Source organism: Podarcis raffonei, chromosome 15 (genome assembly GCF_027172205.1).
Source record: "Podarcis raffonei isolate rPodRaf1 chromosome 15, rPodRaf1.pri, whole genome shotgun sequence".
NCBI classification, from domain to species: Eukaryota; Metazoa; Chordata; class Lepidosauria; order Squamata; family Lacertidae; genus Podarcis; species Podarcis raffonei.
The window spans coordinates 5842769-5861119 of NC_070616.1; the positions used below are offsets into that span (position 1 = coordinate 5842769).

The 18351-nt window shown below is 44.3% G+C and overlaps 1 protein-coding gene across 1 annotated transcript in view; it reads left to right on the forward strand.

Moving 5' to 3' along the window:
• Positions 1-9002, forward strand: part of APPBP2 (amyloid beta precursor protein binding protein 2) — a 42038-nt gene extending 33036 nt beyond the window's left edge. The window contains exons 6-13 of the mRNA XM_053366623.1: positions 754-843; positions 1187-1254; positions 1334-1439; positions 2734-2858; positions 4187-4272; positions 5600-5790; positions 5920-6085; positions 8235-9002. Of these exons, the coding sequence (XP_053222598.1) occupies positions 754-843; positions 1187-1254; positions 1334-1439; positions 2734-2858; positions 4187-4272; positions 5600-5790; positions 5920-6085; positions 8235-8488 (1086 nt within the window). The 3' untranslated portion in view covers positions 8489-9002. The remainder of the gene's footprint in view (positions 1-753; positions 844-1186; positions 1255-1333; positions 1440-2733; positions 2859-4186; positions 4273-5599; positions 5791-5919; positions 6086-8234) is intronic.
• Positions 9003-18351: the final 9349 nt, after the last annotated feature.

The following is an 18351-nucleotide window of genomic DNA, read 5'->3' on the forward strand; positions in this document are numbered from 1 at the left end:
TGAGGCTCCTGCTAAGCAACTGCTCCTAAACTTTATTTGAACGGCCAGGCTTGGAAGTCAGGACAGGAGAAGGGATCTGCAAGCCCCATTGGGGGTTCTGCACCTGCCTCCCAACTCCCAGCCTTCTCTCTGATTTTCATTAGAGATTACAATCTCATCTCCCATAGAGGTTTAGTTCACAAGGCAGAGTGGTACTTCAGTGAATAAAGTCATGTGTTTGTGTGTATTGTGATATTGGAACCCAGTACCAGTTTTGATGGACAGCCCTTGGGCTTGACGCCCTCAATTCCACCCTCTGCTTCCCTCACTGAGTGTGTCTTCTCTCTGCCATTGTTGCCACTTCTGCTTCTGCTTCCTCATTGGTGCCAGACAGAGCCAGTGAGGATGAAGACAGTGGCAGCTCCTCCTCCTGCTCGCTATTTCTGTTATTGAGAGGCAGGGTGAACCAGCAGGTTTCCAATGAAGAGGAGGAACAGGTCTAAGAGGCTCTTCTGAATGGATCCCCTGCTGCATTGAGGGTTCTTGGCAAATGGCACATCGACCATTGACAGTGACCCTAATGGAACCTGAATTTGCTTGGTTTCATCATCCCTCCCTGTTTCCTTTTTTCCTTTGTCTATCAAATTGTAAGCCTGCAAACAAGAGCTGCTTTTGCATTTGGAAAAAAATAATAATTCTGCACAGCACATAGAAAATTTGAGGCTTTTTATAAAATCTTAAATAATCCTGACAATATCCTTGGGTGCTCCACAGGCTTACAAATGGTGCATAGAAGCCATGAAGGAGATCTCAGTTGGATTGCCAGTAAAAGTAGTCGTGGACGTTTTACGGCAAGCTTCTAAGGTAAATCTAACTCTTCTACAAATAGCCTGCATGCAATTGAGCAGGGATGGAACCCATTCCATGTTTCTTGCAGAGGGAAGTGGGCAGCGTCTAGTACTGTTGAGAATCAGCCATAGAGGAGAAAATCAACAAATGAATTCCAAAAGCAGCATTTCAGACGTGTTGACCTTTATGCTTTTCCTGACAATTCATTGCTCTGTCTTCCCCCTTTTTAATGGGGCAGGCTTTCCACTCAGTTTAGCAGTCAATGGCCATTCTTGAACAGCGGCTGCCCATAGGCAGGCAAGAATGCCTTTGCATATTCATGGTCTCTCATGCCTGCTTTCTCTTCCTCTTGGCTTAGGCTTGTGTTGTAAAACGTGAATTTAAGAAGGCCGAACAGTTAATAAAACATGCGGTGTATCTTGCACGGTGAGTATATGCCCCGTTTCCAAATGTTATTGCCTGCTGCATCTTGTTTGTGGTTCTAAGTTGTGTTCCTGTCTTCCAGGGAGCACTTTGGAGCCAAACACCCAAAATATTCAGACACACTACTAGACTATGGGTTTTACTTACTCAACGTAGACAATATATGCCAGTCAGTTGCAATTTATCAGGTAAGGTCCTTTGCTGCATCTGTGCAGCCTTCGGGAGTCTATTAAATGGTTTTGTGCATGTGTGTGTTTGTTTCTGCTCAAAATTCTTTACTGCAGGTGAGGTTTTGTTACCGTACTTACTTTTCTTGCCAAAGCAGATAAAATTTGCAGGCATGGTAGCCCCATGGTAGCAGATTAATCCTGCCAGACTTCAGAAGGAAAGCTGTAGTGATTTTCCTGGAAGAACAACCTTTGCAGTTTGGGGCGGTTAAAAGAGGATTCACTTAATCTCCTCTAGTGTTTTATGGGCAAATTTTATGAAAATAGTAGAGAGAAAAATTGCAGTATCCCTTGGTAAGAAACCTGAAAAAGAGGTCCAGAGTGTTGTGGGTGGAGAACTAAAAGGGATTTGCTTCCCTCCCAGTGGTTTTGTGGGCACAAGTTTTATTATTGAAATTGCTGGGAGTGCCCTAAAATTGAGATTTCTTGGGGGGGTCTTTAGGGAGATTTCTTTAATAACAGTCCGAGTGTCACTCCCTCCCCCTACCTGGCTCTTTTAGATCTATATATAGATGTGGATAGAGATCTAAAAAGGAGATAAAGAACTCATTTGACACCTGTTAACAGCAGCAAGAGCAACTAGCACAGTTCTAGAAGACATTTGATTTAGACAACTTAGATTGCTGGTATTCAAAAAGTCTGGCAAATTGCTCTTCTAGAAACAATTTTCCATGAGTTGAAAGTACTTGGCGGACATACTGCTAGAAACCATTCTTTTGCATTATGGCACAACATTATTTTACTTACAAACAAAGAAGCCCATGGCCATATGGTCCCTCCAGTTTATTCCAAGATGTGGACTTTGTGAAAGTATGTCTAGGCAGACAGATGATCTTTATAACAAAATAATAAGTTTATGACTTATATGCTGCCAGAGAGGGCCATTGCTCAGGCACAGTTGAGGAGGGGTGCAGGGTGTTGTGAGCCACCCCGTCCTTCTCAGCTGCCCTCCAGCTGCAGGTTGCCCAAGAAGGACGCAGCAGCTCAGGCTCCCTGTGAGCCCAGCCTCATTTGCAAAAGCCTGTTGGTCCTCAGATAAAGGGTGGTATAGAAATTTAACAAATCATCCTCATCATGATGTTTCCAATTAGATTTTACCCATTGGCGACTTGTGTCGACAGCTGTGTGAGATACTACTTCAAATAATGCTTCTTCTGTCCCACGCAAGCCATGCTTTTAAAAATGTCTATGGCAGCTTCCGGATCCTAGCTGATTTAGCTGACTTGAATATTGTCTCTCACTCAAATTGTTTCAGACCGCGCTAGACATCAGACAGTCAGTATTTGGGGGCAAAAACATCCATGTCGCAACAGCTCACGAAGACCTGGCTTACTCTTCCTACGTTCACCAGTACAGTTCTGGGAAGTTTGACAATGCACTGTGAGTACTCTGTTTACACTTTTTTGGACCCAAAGGTTTTCTTCTTGCGTAATGTAAAATATATATATATTCAAATGTTTAAAAGCATGTGGTATAGTCTTGCTGGCCCTGTACCACTTCAGACCTCACTTGGGAGAGATCTTGCAAGTCAAGTCCATCCCCTTTGTTGCTGGCAAAGCTTTTTGTGGTTGCTGTTGTTGTTTGGAGAACATTTGGAGCCACCTGGGCTGCTGTGCTAGGAGTGTCAACGTGTGTTTTATATTCTCTGTAAAACACTTTGAGGGTTTATTTACAGTTAAATGGTATATGAATGTGTTTTTTTATAAAAAAATAAAAATCAGTGTTCTAATACTGGAGATAGTAGATAGCCATCATGACTAGCAGCCATTGGTTGCCCTATGCTCTGTGAATTTGTCCAATCCCTCTTTTAATGCCATTGAAGTGGAAGGCCATCACTGCTGCATCTTGAGCACCTGATCCTGTGCTTCTTACTGTTTCTCCCCCTTGGCCTTGTTAAAAGTATCTGGACTGTATTCTACTCTTTCCATGATGCTGAGTTGGTATTGATACTCTGCAGTAATAAGCATGCATTTATTTACTTACAAAAAAGTTGGTTTTATTAGTTTTGGGTGGGAACCAGGACAATCTGAACAAAAGCACTTAATACTGCAACATTTTGTTGTCGTCCCCCACCCTTACTTTAAAAATGTGGTCACGACAGCCTTGCAAATAAACTACTAACTTGGACATGGAAGCTGCTAGTCTCTTAGCAGGCTAGTAAAAAATATGCTTCCAGGTGCCCTCTCTCTCGCTTACGTAGAATTCCTAGTGACCTCTGGCAGCCAATGTAGTTCTTAAATATGAGCTGAGTTGCGCGTTTACATGTTGTGCAAAGAAGACTTTGCCCCCCACCCTAAACTTGCCAGTTAGGTTTGTTGGATGATCTTGAAGAGAGTAAGGGAGACGGAGAGAAAAAATTACTTCCTTGCCAGGAGGAGAATTTCCTCCCATCTCCTTACCACCAGGCAGACAAATGCAGTCTTTGTTTCTAAGGTGAAAGTTGTGCCTTTTCCCAAGATGTCTTGCAAACATACCAGAATCTCTCACATAAGTCTTTTTCATCCTGTTCCTCCCCCCGTGTTCTTAGCATGTGCTAAACAGCTGCCCAGTGTCTACCAAAACCCACAGTATGCTAATGCGAGTCCCACAAAGCCCTCTGTGCATGATTTAGATGGCCCTTCTGGGAACTTGCTGTTTCTGTGTTGACTACTCAGTAACTTTCCAAGAGATTTCCCCCCTCATGTGTGCCTGTTTGCTCTTGACCTTAGATTCCATGCGGAGCGTGCGATTGGCATCATAACCCACATTCTCCCAGAAGACCACCTTCTCCTTGCCTCCTCCAAAAGAGTTAAAGGTACCTCCATGCTGCTTTTAGCTGCGGCGCTTAGGGAGCAGAAATAACTGCTGGTACTGTAGCAAATGTCAAGGACAGCTAGGGAAGGGAATGTGTGGGAAAACAGTGCCTCCCTCCACCGTGTCCAGCATCTTCCACCTGAAGCCCACGCCTCACTCTTCCTAAAGGCAGGGTCAGCTCTAAGTGGCTGGTGTGTTTGAGCTTTGCATACACCTTCAAAGCGGCCTAATAATAATAATAATAATAATAATAATAATAATAATAAAAAATTTTATTTATATCCCGCCCTCCCCAGCCGAAGCCGGGCTCAGGGCAGCTAACAACAATAAAACAATACAAAAGTACAACACAAACAACACTCTAAAATCATTCATTATAAAATTAATTAAATTCAAGCCACTGGCCACCATTGGGCCAGAGCTCCGCGAAGATTGCCGAGGGAGGGAGTCAGGCTGTGCCCTGGCCAAAGGCCTGGCGGAACAGCTCTGTCTTGCAGGCCCTGCGGAAAGATGTCAAGTCCCGCAGGGCCCTAGTCTCTTGTGACAGAGTGTTCCACCAGGTCGGAGCCACAGCCGAAAAAGCCCTGGCTCTAGTTGAGGCCAGCCTAACTTCTCTGTGGCCTGGGACCTTCAAGATGTTTTTATTTGAAGACCGTAAGTTTCTCTGTGGGGCATACCAGGAGAGGCGGTCCCGTAGGTACAAGGGTCCTAGGCCGTATAGGGCTTTAAAGGTTAAAACCAGCACCTTAAACCTGATCCTGTACTCCACCGGGAGCCAGTGCAGTTGATATAGCACCGGATGAATGTGATCTCGCAGCGAAGACCCCGTAAGGAGTCTCGCTGCAGCATTCTGCACCCGCTGGAGTTTCTGGGTCAGTCTTAAGAGCAGCCCCACATAGAGTGAGTTACAATAATCCAGTCTGGAGGTGACCGTCGCGTGGATCACAGTGGCTAGGTCAGGGCGAGAGAGGTAAGGAGCTAACTGCTTGGCTTGGCGGAGATGGAAAAATGCCGCCTTTGTTATAGCTGCAATCTGCGCCTCCATGGAAAGGGAGGTGTCGAAGATTACACCCAAACTCTTAACAGACGGTGCTGGCACTAACTGCGTCCCCGCAAGAGATGGGAGTTGCCCCCCCAATCCCATATCATCCCGTCCCAGCCACAGGACCTCTGTCTTCGAATTGGAGTTGGGAAAGGGCTAGAGTTGAGCTGAAGGACTTTTCAGATAATGCAGAGGTCAGCATTCACTTCCTTGGAGTCCTAGCTGACGCCTTTAATGGTGTTGGGTCTTCTAATGTCTCTCTTTCCTCCCCCCTTTCCTGTGCAAGCACTGATCTTGGAGGAGATTGCGATTGACTGTCACAATAAGGAGACAGAACAAAGGCTACTCCAGGAAGCCCACGACTTACACCTGTCTTCGCTCCAGCTTGCCAAGAAAGCCTTTGGGGAGTTCAACGTGCAGACGGCAAAACACTATGGTAACCTTGGCAGGCTTTACCAGTCCATGAGGAAATTTAAGGTAATTATTTGGGGGCGGGGAGCAAATATTATTGACATGTCTTCCTTGAACTGTATCTCTGGTTCTCTTGACAATCATCTTACTAGACCAGCAATTCATCATTGTCTTAATTTTGTGGGCGTGTTCCAGGAAGCGGAAGAGATGCACATCAAAGCGATCCAGATCAAGGAGCAGCTTCTCGGCCAAGAAGATTATGAAGTTGCTCTTTCCGTGGGACACCTTGCCTCGCTCTACAACTACGACATGAATCAGTACGAAAACGCCGAAAAGCTTTATTTGAGATCCATAGCAATTGGTGTGTAAACACTTTTGAGCCTAAGCTTGCATATACAGTGATGTTGTCTCTCCGGGGGGCGGGGGAGCGGGTAGGTGAGGTTCTCTTTCCCCTGGAAGAAATCCAGATAAAAAAGGAAGGATGTTTAGGAGGTGGGGAACCATAGGCCCTCCAGAAGTTGCTGAACTATAGCTCCCATCACCCTTGACCATGCCTACATTGAGCTGGCATCCAACAACATCTGGAAGGCCAAAAGTTCCCAACACCTGGCTTGGATTTGGGGCAGGCTTCGAATTCCTGCTCTCCCATGAATGACCTTAGATCAGGCACCATGTCTCAGCCTAGCCTAACAACACACACTGCCTCAGTTCCTGTGTTACAGCAAAACCATAGTTAACTGTTTGCAACAGACATGTCTTCCTGAGCTGTTTGTCTCCGTCACAAATCACAATCCGTAGTTTAGGATTGTGGCCAGACCATGAGTCTGGTTTGTTATCATCCAGCGTGAGCCAGGAACAGATAACCATGCTATGGTTTCTGGCTTACCTCTGGGATTGCCAGCAAGGTGTCTGTGGGTTCCCCAACACCTCCCTTGGCACCCTCCAGCCCCTCACGATTGTTCAAGTTTCTTTTTTACTATTATTAAAAGAAAATTAGTCATTGGGAGGCAAATTCTTGTTTCCGGCCACTTTTGTTTCATCTTCCCAGAATGCCTCTGGGCTCCACAATCATTCCTAGAAGGGAAAAAGTAGAGGGCAGCTGTAGTTGTTGATTTGTTCTCCTTCCTGCCCAGTCAAGCTTTTGTTTTAAAGAAAAGAGGTTTGAGCTAGAGGGGAAAGAAAAAGGCTTCTCTGTTGCATGGTAAGAATTGGGAAGGGTGCTGGGAGAATGGTGAGGAGCGTTGCCTATTTCATTGTTGTGGTTGTGTTATTTTGGGGTGTGGCCGCAGAAGAGGATGGATTTTGTTGCCTGGGTTTGTTCTGTTTTTAGGGGAGGGATATTCCCTTTGCGGGTTTGTTTTGTGACAGGGAGTTGTTGCCATGAGCATCCCGCTGCCACAAGGTTCTTCCACCCATTTCAAGACAATTGCTCACCCATCCATTCATTCAAGACCCCTTTTCTTCTAAAAGAAAACCCAGGGGTGGCTAGCAATAACTTGATAAAGCAAAGGGAGTAACAACAAGCCAAGCATTGTGGGAACTATCCACCGATAAAAGTACTACAATAGCCTGCCTACAAAACAAGAATGCTCTCCCACCAGAGCCCCCTGCTGCCTAACCAGTGCTTTTCAGGTGTTTCCCCCAGACTTCCAGAGAAGCTTCTTGCAGAGGGGGCGAGAAAGACAGGTGGCTTTCTGTTCACACAGGATTTGGATCCATCCCAACGTAAAGGACCTAGGGCAATAGCGGAGGCCTGTGAGCAAATAATTGTGTTTCGTTTTAGCTGGTGATGAGGTCCAGCATGCTGGACATGGTTTGGGGGAAGATGTTTGAAGGGAGCAAATGCTGTCCCTTCTCCACCAATCTTGGTTGGTTTAATCATAAATACAGTGGAACCTCGAGTTGCAGGCGTAATCTGTCCCAGAGGCACATCTGCAACTCGAAGCGTTCACATCCAGGAGTGCTGCGCATGCGCGCGGCGCGATCTAGCACTTCTGTGCAAGCGGCGAAACCCGGAAGTAACCATTCTGTAACTTCCGGGTTGCCGCAGGACGCAACTTGAAAAGACGTAACCTGAAGCGGACACAACATGAGGTATGACTGTAGATCCTTCTTCCAGGTCTATTTGAGGTGGTGGGGATACCACACACTCAATATTTTATTTTTGAGGGCATGCGGGAACCAGTATAAATAGCAATGCCTTCTCTGTTCCTTTAGGTCGGGGATGGGGAACCTGTGGCTCTTGATATGCTGCTGGACGTTGCCTGCCATCAGCCCCAGCTAGCATGCCTAGTGGTCAGGCAGGGTGGGAGTTGTAGTCAGGCAACATCTGGAGAGGAGGGGAAGACACAGTTTCCCCATCCCAGATCAGAGAACATGGTAAAATGTACTCCAGCTGAAAGGTATCAGATTTTTACTTAATAAAATAAAATAAAGAGCAGGCTTCTCTGTTAGGCAACACTGGAAAAAAGTACAGCATTAATTCTCCTTCACATTTTGTTTATTTTTAGGGAAGAAGCTTTTTGGGGAAGGTTACAGTGGACTAGAATATGACTACAGGGGCCTCATTAAACTGTACAATTCCATTGGCAATTACGAGAAGGTATTTGAGTACCACAACATTTTGGCCAACTGGAACCGGTTGCGGGATCGGCAGTTTTCAGTGACAGACGCCCTTGAGGACGTGAGCACCAGCCTGCAATCCACTGAAGAAGTTGTCCAGTCTTTCCTGATGTCTCAGACCGCCGAAGGACAGATTTGCTAAGGACCTTGGTCAATTTTACCAACGACTATTTTTTTCCCCCTTCTTCTGTTCCCTCCTCCCCAAATTTACATGGGAAAAGTCATACTGTGAAATTTGAAACCATGTAGTTTTGTGTGTGTGTTTTTCTCTCTCTCTGAGGGGGCTGCAATTGCATTGAAACACTGGTCCAGTCCATTAGAAATCCCCTGTTTTCTCGGGGAGGGGAGGAATCTCAGCTTTGAATGGAGTGACCATAACAGACGAATGTGTGCTAAAATTCTTACCAGCATGAGTACGGCATGTTTTGTTTTGGCTCACGTTTTCAACGAGAGAGAGAGAGAGAGAGAGAGAGAGAGAGAGAGAGAGAGAGATACATATACATATATATAAATATATATATAAAGGAAGAAGAAAAAACCCCCCCATAAACACCCCTAACGATGTTCTCTTATTTTTTATTTTTTTGTCCAAGCGAAGCTACTTTACACGAAATCTCTGCGAGAATGGAAAGAGAGCAATAAAGCCATTAAACCATTCTGAGAGTTGCATTATTAATTGGTGGATAAGGAGGGTGCCCACTGACCAGTGCTTGTGACAAGTCTGAAGTCCTATACGACCATATGATTATTCTTGTTATACAGTGTAAAAACAAGGAAAAAACTTATTCGATACGGATTGCTGAAAAAAGTAACCACAGATATTCATACACACACGAAAAAAAGAAAAGGGGTGGGGGAAATCTTCGCTTCTTGCCTTCTGCTGCCTTACGAAGAGACATGGCGAAGAATTTCCTCCTGGGAAGTGATGCTTGGTTGCTCTGCCTCCGTCTGAACCACCGTTTGCACTTTCAAAGAGCACCCAAAATGGACCAGTGTTCACCTGAAAGTGGTAACCACTGGCAGAATATTTTAGTCTCTCAGCTTTCTTGGTTTATTTCATTGTGTTTTTGTTTTTCGTACAGGGCAAAAGAGTTTTCTGTAATAGGACCGGGAGTTTTCAAGCGGACCAGCCCGTCCTTAGGAAAAGAATCTCGGACCAATGGCTTTCAAGTCACAATTTCTGCCCTTTCGCATTTGCTTTTTTAAACTCGGTAGGATTGCTTCACGAAGGGGTGTATTTTCAAGTGATGAATGGAGACTTTATATACATACATGTACTAGATAACAAAGCTAGGAGCTTCAGCGTTCTTCGGCGGTTTCAAAGGCATGTCTTTTTAAAATACTAAGTTTACACAGGTAAACTAGATGTTTAGCACCGTAAGCAAAGCATAGCAAATGCTATTCCTTCCCCTTTCCCCTGTCTTTGAAACGGGCTCTCTCTAAAGGCTATAACTTGCTTGTGCTAATTAGATTGGTCGTCGTCATTAAGGGGAAAAAAATCTGGTTTTGTTTTAATATCTGCAGATGATCTTTTTTTTTTTTATTGTACAGCTTGCAGGGGTCAATGGATAATGCCAAAAAAAAAAAAAAAAAGAATAAGCACAACAGGTCTGTCTTTCTTCCTTTCTCTCTCGGCTTCATCATATTTTTTTTAACGTTAAACAAAAACAGCCAGAACTCAATTCTTTTTATATATATATATTTAATGTCTGTCATAATATGTTTTTTAAAAAGCAAAACAAAAAAATAACTATGCCTGTCTCACTAGCTTGTCTTAATTTTGGGGTATATGTGTGGTTTGTGGGTTTTTCTTTTAATTGTACCATCTTTTAAACACCGAGGTAGTAAATGAACTTTGAAAGACCTATGTAGCATATAGTGAGCTAGGTTGGAAAGGAAGGAGGGGGAGAGTTCCTATTTACCTCACTTCTTAACGCAGAGATGCAGGCAGTGTCTCTGTGGTTAAGGGTTTTGTCAGGTGTTCTCCTCTATTTTCAGGGGGTTTATAAGTTGCCCAGGGAAAGCAGGAGAGAGAAAAAGCCTCTCTAGTGTTTGGAATGAGTTTCATTCATTTACCCCCCTTTAATTTGTGAGGTTTTTGGGTGGGGGGGTGGAATGCAAGTGGGGGCAACCTGTCATAAAAAGAGTGCATCAACAGTTAGCGGTCGGTGGCTTTGGAAGTTACTGAGAGTTCCTCATTTAATAGCAATAGTGTTTGGCTTTTAACCTGGAATATTGCAGGCTGATAGTTTTTGGTTTTTTTAAAAAAATAATAGTGCCTTTTTAAAAGATACTTCCTTCCCTGTGCATGGTGGGTGCGGTATCTCGTCAACACCCTGCTTGAAACAAAAGGTGTTGATTTTTTGGAGCTGTGGCTTTAGCATCTCTTGTTATTAAGGGAATTGCCGGACACCAGAACCACACATGGTAGGAAGACCTTCCTGGATTATTGCTGCAGGCCCAGAATCAGCCTCCCTGGGTGGTGCTTTCCGGGTGTATTTCTGAACCACAAGTCTCTGTGGGCTGGACAAGTATTCTAAAATAAAAATGCCATTTCCCCACCCACCATGTAAAAAACTTTTTCTATTAGAAGTGTCCCTCAGAATAAAACTTTGCAACTGTAATCCCCATAGATACCCAATGCTGCAGATGTCAGATCTTCAGCAGGCTGGCTTCCCAGTAAGTGCCCATTAAAAGTTGCTTTTGACTGACAGTTTGAGTGTCGAACCAGGGTGGGCTAACGTGAACCCCTCCATGCGCTCCCAGATTAGTAACTTCCTTCAGCCTTCACAAGCCTGATGGGAGTTGGAGTCCAAGACGTTTGGAGAGGCACCAGGTTGGCAGTTGCCAATCTAAACGGCCACAGCTTAGCTGCTGTAAACCAAACATCAGAATAGATTGGTTGTTGGGAGTCAAAGGCTTTAATCCAATTGCTAAAGTCCCAGCACATCTGTTGCCATTCTAGACGAAAGTAAAAAAAGAAAAGAAAAGCCCAAAGTTGCAAAACACTACCATTAATACAACAATGCCAATTAAATTGCTTCAGAGAGCAAAAACAAATAAATAAATTGGATTGCTGTAACTACTATACAAACCAGCAAAGCTTGCTGACTTAAATAATAATTACGGGCCACCTTTGGTATTAAAACGAGCCCTTAAACCTTGTTCAAGACAAGGTTTCAAGGGAATTCCTCTCTTGCAAGTACTGGCATAGCCTCATTATCTTCTGTGGGATTACTCCAGTGTAGGCTGAGCTAGAACCTTGATACCTAGTATACTTGCTTCTTAATCGGTGGGGGTGGGGTGGACACTTGTATTTCAAGATTATAACAAACGGGAGCTTTGAAAAATGGCAACTCCCAAGTGCCGTCCTGAAGCAGTTGAGGCCAGAGTTCTTTCGGCTCATTTTCTCCTGCATGTTCCTCCTTGGTTCTTGCTTGCAAATGATCTTTCAGAGGAAAGAAAAGGCTCCTCCATGTTGAACCCCTTCCACCAATTTGACATCACTATCTTTTATCAACAGCTGTTGTTCTTGAGCATTTCATCCTCCCATTTATTCTGCCTCCTATGCTTTAGGCCAGGTACCATCATGGATGGGTTATTGATTTTGTTAAAAAAAATTAGTCTTCTTTCCTCTTCCCCCTCTCCTCGCCCTCAATCCAGTCTAAATCATGTTGGATTCATTCTGGGATATGTCCAATTAATTGCATGTTGGAAAGAGGCGAGGTGCTTTTATTTGTGTGTGTATTTGTGACTGAGGGTTGTTTAGACTTGCCAGGTCTTTCCAAGTTCGCACAATGAAAGGTTTAGTTGAAATGCTCTTTTTTTCCTTTTCTTTCCCAAGTGAAGACAATGGGAAGTGTTTGCCTCAAATCTTTTAGAAGAATCTAGATCGCTTCTGCCTGTCAGGGTAGTCTCCGAGCTGGTTGTTGCTACCCAATTTCCTTAGCACACAGGGCTTGACTGTGTTGCATATGAGCCAGGCTTCTTTGCTATTTGCAATTCTTAGGACCTTGGAAGCCAACAAAAATGGTACCTTAGGAATACCCCCTTTCCACTGGGAATATGCTAACTTTTAATGAGCGAATGTTAACAGTGGCCCTCAGTTGGTTGTGTAAGTGTAACCAAGGTTGATGTCTGGACAAACCCGGAAGATATTTTCAATTTCTGCTCTTTGAATTTTTAGAAGGTTCTTTTTAAAAATAAAAATGAAACTAAAACCTTGGGAAATCTGGAATTCTCTTGAGGTTTGTCAGAGGTAAAAAGAACCACATGATAGGTACTAATTTAAAGATTGCGCACACACAAAAATCATGGGAACTGTAGTTTCTTAAGCGCCCTGGAACTTGTAGCTCTTTGAGAGGTAGACTACAGTCCCCAGGATTTTTTGGAGAAAGCCGCGTGCTTTAAATATATAGCATTTACAAAGCCAGATCCTCTAGCCTGCTAAAAAGGGGAGACAGAATTGGAAGTGTCTGTGTGGGTTTTTTGGGTTTTTTTAACAATTTCCTTTGAAATGGGTTTGATTTTCTGTGCCAGGTTCATGTGCAAAGGCTACCATGTGCCTCTCTAGATTTATGTTGAAGTTTCCCTTCTTTTAAAGCTCCTGCTGATTTTCTGGGGGCTGGGGGGGGGCTGGCATTTTAATAGCAAGGTGTTGATTTCTGAAAGAGTATTCTGTTTTAGTAATAGTGCTCACATTATATACTAGGCCACATTTTTCATGTACAGCACTGTAGGGGATCCCACTCCTGTGCATGAGAAAGAGAAGGGAGTTCTCAACTCTGTTTCCCCCCACAATACTAGGTAATAAGCTCACTAGAAACCGATTGAGTCTTCCTTTCTCTCCCCAAACAATCACACCGCAAAACAAACCTGTCATTTCAATATTACAAATCTGCCTTCTCCCTGCCTCTTGAGCAACTTTCTCCACGGGAGTGTACTTCGGCGTTTAAGAAATGGATTATTATTTTGTTGTTATTGTTCCAGAAAGCCCTCGAAACAAAGCCGTTTTAAAAGAATGAATGAGTCTTGGGAGAATCCTCACAGTTTCCATCCTCTTCCAGTTTTTTAAATTTGTGTCTTTCCCCTACCCTTGCAAATTCAGGTTTCATTTTTAAATCAGATTGGAGTGGTTAGGACGAAAGGAATAGCAGAGGCGTTTTTAAATGGACTTGCTCACCCAGACCGATAGTCAAGTTGTCATGGAAGGACACTCCCCTCCCAGCTCCCTTGGTCCACTTCAACACAAGGCAGCAAATCTTGCTAACCATTGACTTATCACTTAGGATTCTCAAGCCACTTAATGGCAGGGCAAGTACCATTTGCCTCGCTTGGAGGCAACTGAAGCTGGTCTTGCTTGTAGAGAAGCCAGTTATTTGAGGCTTGGGAAGCTGTCACTGGCCCATAAGCATCAGACACAATGTACTCAAAAGCTACGTGCTCCCAAGTCCCATTGAGATTTAGGTGGGAGAGATTTATAGACGACAAGCCCTTGTTTTTAAGTCCCATCAGTTTTCTACAAGAACACTGAATACTTGCTTTAGTCCAGGCATCCCCAACCTTCGGCCTTTTGGACTACAATTCCCATCATCCCTGACCACTGGTCCTGTTAGCTAGGGAACATGGGAGTTGTAGGCCAAAACATCTGGAGGGCCTCAGGTTGGAGACGCCTGCTTTAGTCTTTCCCGTTGAAATTACAGGGACTTGTGAAATGGGCCGAACCTTCGCCGCCTTCTGTAATCCCGTAACGCGGTGAGATGCTGCTCTCTGATGCTGGCTTAATGAAGTTGGTGTTGCATTGTTGCTTCTAGCAGTGCAGGAGAAGGAGGTGGGGGAAGAGGGTCTGTTTCTCTCCATCCTTTTAGTTATGTGTCGAACCTAAAACCCACTTATAAAGATGTTGGCTAAAGTTAACCAATGACCAGCTTGGATTGCTTGATAGCAACAGTTGCTCTTTGGAAGTTCATCTATCTGGTTGCCTCTGCAGATGTTTTACGCTATTAATAACTTTACGTTTTGTAATGAGGGCCTTCTCCCCTCCCCTCCATCCTACCTACTACCTTTAAGAAAGATAACAGTATTGATAGAAAAAGGCTTGTTCTTACGGTTGTAAGGAAAGGCAAAACTGCCCAAAAATAGGATTAAAGACGCAGCACACACCCCCCCCCCAGTGGAGCCACTTGGCCACATGCGTGGTGGAAAACTCATTTCTCAGTACAGCTCCTCATTGGATCAACATGGTGCCATTTTGTTCTGGAATCTACCATCGGGTTGGGTTTGGAGGAGCCTGATAATGTTCCTTCACCACCTAACCCTTGCTGGATCAAAGTGCTATTACTGCGATTTGAAATATCTGTCCTCCTTTGGGATTTATTTTTCTTCTTAATTCAGTTGCTTTTTTGTGTCTTTGACACAGGTTTAGCCTGTTGCACATTTTCACCTTTTGGCCTTTTGGGGGAAAATTCCTTTGCTAGGTGTCTTTTTTGTTGTTGATAATGTTGTGTTGAGAAGGTGGGGAGGGAAGGAAGGAAGAAAAAATTTCCATGTAGCAAGAGAACGCTTGCGCAATTCCTTTTCGGCAGAGCTCTGGCGGTGTTTGCCCACCCCCCCCTTCCCCAAACTCAGGTATGTTTTAGGCAGTGAAACCGGCTTCTTCCCTGTCCTGTGAGAAATATATCGCCGTTTGGTTTCCAAGTTCTCATTAGCAAATACTTTCATTGCAATCCTAAGCAATTTATAGCTTGGAGAGGCCTTAGGAAGTTGTTTTTCCAAGTGCATATTTTGTTTTGTTTCAAAAACTCTAAAATAAAAAAATAAAGATGGGGAAAATATATATACTATATAAATATATAGAGATATCTAGAAACTTGGTGTTTGGCACACAGGTTTTTTTCAGTGTTGGATCACTTTTAACTGTCACAGGTACCATACGTGTAACTCTTAAATCTTCCATCTGCTTTCCTTTCTGTGTATATTCCTTTAAAGGAAGCTATGTTGCCATGATTTTTTTAAAATAATAATATTTAAACAGAAAAGAGAGAGATAATTTTTTTAGAGTTTACTCCTTGGAGGTGAACAAACTTTTACATTTTCCCCCCTTGACTATTACCGAGTTCAGTACTAATATATGTGTTGTGGTTTTTTTTTACTGATTCAGTGGAACTTAACAAGGGATTAAAAATACATGTATATACATATATATATATGTATACATATATCACTGTACATTGGAAACAAAAGCTACTAAAATTGGAGCAAGCGCACCTCCCAGCGGCTCTGAATCTGAACCCCTCTTTCCTCTCTCTCTTTTTGTGCCACGGTTATTTATATGAAAGCATCTTGATCACTTTCGGACGCTCATCCTCCTCCACTCTTGTGCCACCCTTTCCCATGTTTCTCCCCCCCCCTTTTCTTTTTTGTATTCCAACATTCGCACCAAGACTGCAGTGCCCGACTTTTATTCTTTGTAACCATCAAAACCCATACTGAGTATGTTTGTAACCAACATTGTGATAATTCTGTAATTGTATTGCTAAAAAATGGATAATTGACCTAATAAATATAGTGTTCCTGCGTTCGTGCAGGTGTGCTTTGTTCGAGACGCAGAAGGCTTCTGTGCTCTTTTGGAAAAGACAAAACAAAAAAACGAGCGAGCTTCTGTTTCGGCTATCATTTGGCACACTCTTTGGAAAACTCCCTGTTGGGGGGGGGGGAAAGGGCAGCATCAGGGGAGATATTTTACTTTAGTGTTTTTATATCTTCCTATATATATATAATATGTAAGGTGTCGTCACGTTCTGTAGCTCATGTGGCCACTGATAGGCAGCCATGCGAACTGCAGCACAAGGAACAGCAAGCTGACCCAGGTAAGCTGTTCCCCCTACAGTGAGGCTTCACACAATAGTTCAGAAAGCCACTCTGTGAAGCGCCCCCTCCCTTTAAAGGGGGTTGTGGGGAATGGCAAGCCTTGGGGTGAACTGGGGGGACGGATGAAGGTGGGTGATCACCCTGAGCCGAGTGATTTCAGTCCTCCTGTAGGGAATGAATTTTCTTTTGGGGTGGGGGCAGTGCTCAGCTGGGGTGAAATAATGCCCAGGGGGGCCCTATTGGTTGTGTTACCACCCTTGAGGTTGTGGGGCATACCCCCAAGCCGTAGGACTCCTCGCAGAGTTGCGTCTGGCACCTTCACTATCCCGTTTTTCATCGAGTGCAGGAAAGATGCTCCTCTTTATCCCGGCTTTGGACGGTTTAGGATCCACCTTATTTCTGGGGTTGCGAGCTGTTTTTAACGGTTCTTAACATTGTACTTTACTTGTTATGGCCTACCCTAAGACTTTGAGGTGAAGGATAGATTAATAATACTAGCAATAATAATTAAATGGCTGGGACAGAGGTAGAGGAGCAGGGAGAGCCCTCAATACCATAGCTGTCAACTTTCCCCTTTTCTTGTGAGGAATCCTATTCGGAATAAGGGAATTTCCCTTAAAAAAAGGGAAACGTTGGCAGCTATGCTCAATACACAGCGGGGAACAGAAGAAGAAGAAGAGTTTGGATTTGATATCCCGCCTTTCACTCCCCTTAAGGAGTCTCAAAGCAGCTAACATTTTCCTTTCCCTTCCTCCCCCACAACAAACACTCTGTGAGGTGAGTGGGGCTGAGAGACTTCAGAGAAGTGTGACTAGCCCAAGGTCACCCAGCAGCTGCATGCGGAGGAGTGGAGACGCGAACCCAGTTCACCAGATTACGAGTCCACCGCTCTTAACCACTACACCACACTGGCTCAGCACACTGGAACAGCAACATGGAGGGAAGCTCTTGAGATAATTTTTTGGGGGGGGGGGACTCTCTGCTACTGAGCCCTTCTGTTTGCCTGACATCACAAACCAATGACACGAATCGTGCTTCCAGTCTCCCTCATCCTCAAAGGATTTAGCTCTCATTCTCTGTCTCACACACATTTTCTTCCTTTTCTGTCCCTTTGACAGGTTCTATTATTACTTTGTACCCCCTCAGTTCAGTACCCTGTGTAGGAGAATGGCCCACACCATCCTAAATTGTCTGTGGGCAGCAGACCACAACTCCTGCCCTCCTTTAACTTTTTGAGCCCATTGTTCTTATTTCCTCTCCAGGGTGATCAGGTACAAAAGAACAGGTTGTCTCTACGTTCTACGCAAGAGTAAATCCACATAAACTAATCAACACGACCATGACTACCACTGACTATAGCCCATAGTTAGCTGATTGTTAGGAGCCTTTAAAAAAGAATAAAGGACCCCTGACAGTTAAGTCCAGTTGAGAACAACTCTGGGGTTGTGGCACTCATCTCGCTTTACTGGCCGAGGGAGCCGGCATACAGCTTCCGGGTCATGTGGCCAGCATGACTAACCCGCTTCTGGTGAACCAGAGCAGTGCATGGAAATGCCATTTACCTTTCCGCTGGAGTGGTACCTATTTATCTACTTAAACTTTGATGTGCTTTCGAACTGCTAGGTTGGCAGGAGCTGGGACCGAGCAACGGGAGCTCACCCCGTCGCAGGGATTCGAACCGCCAACCTTTTTATCGGCAAACCCGAGGCTCTGTGGTTTAGCGCCACCCGCACTTATCTAGTGCCAAATCTTAATTACGGCCATGTTCACACCACACATTTAAAGCACCATTACAACACTCGTGGCTTTCTCCAAAGAATTTTGGGAGCTGTGGGTGTTGTTTTTTAAAGAATCCCTTTATTCCCCTCACTGAGCTACAGCTGCCAGAGTTCCCTGTGAAGAGACTCTTCAACTACTCTAGATAAGTGTAGCTCCAGGAACGGAACCGGAAGTCTCCTAACAACTCCACATCTCCATTGACTGTACAAAGTGGTATCATTGTGCTTTAAAATGGATGGTGCAGATGTGGCCTGTGACCACTCCCATGGGGAATCACATAGAACTTTGGTTAACAGTAGAGCCGGCCCCATAGTTAGCTTGGGATTACAAAGGGGGCATCCTGGGCCTACAAAGGAT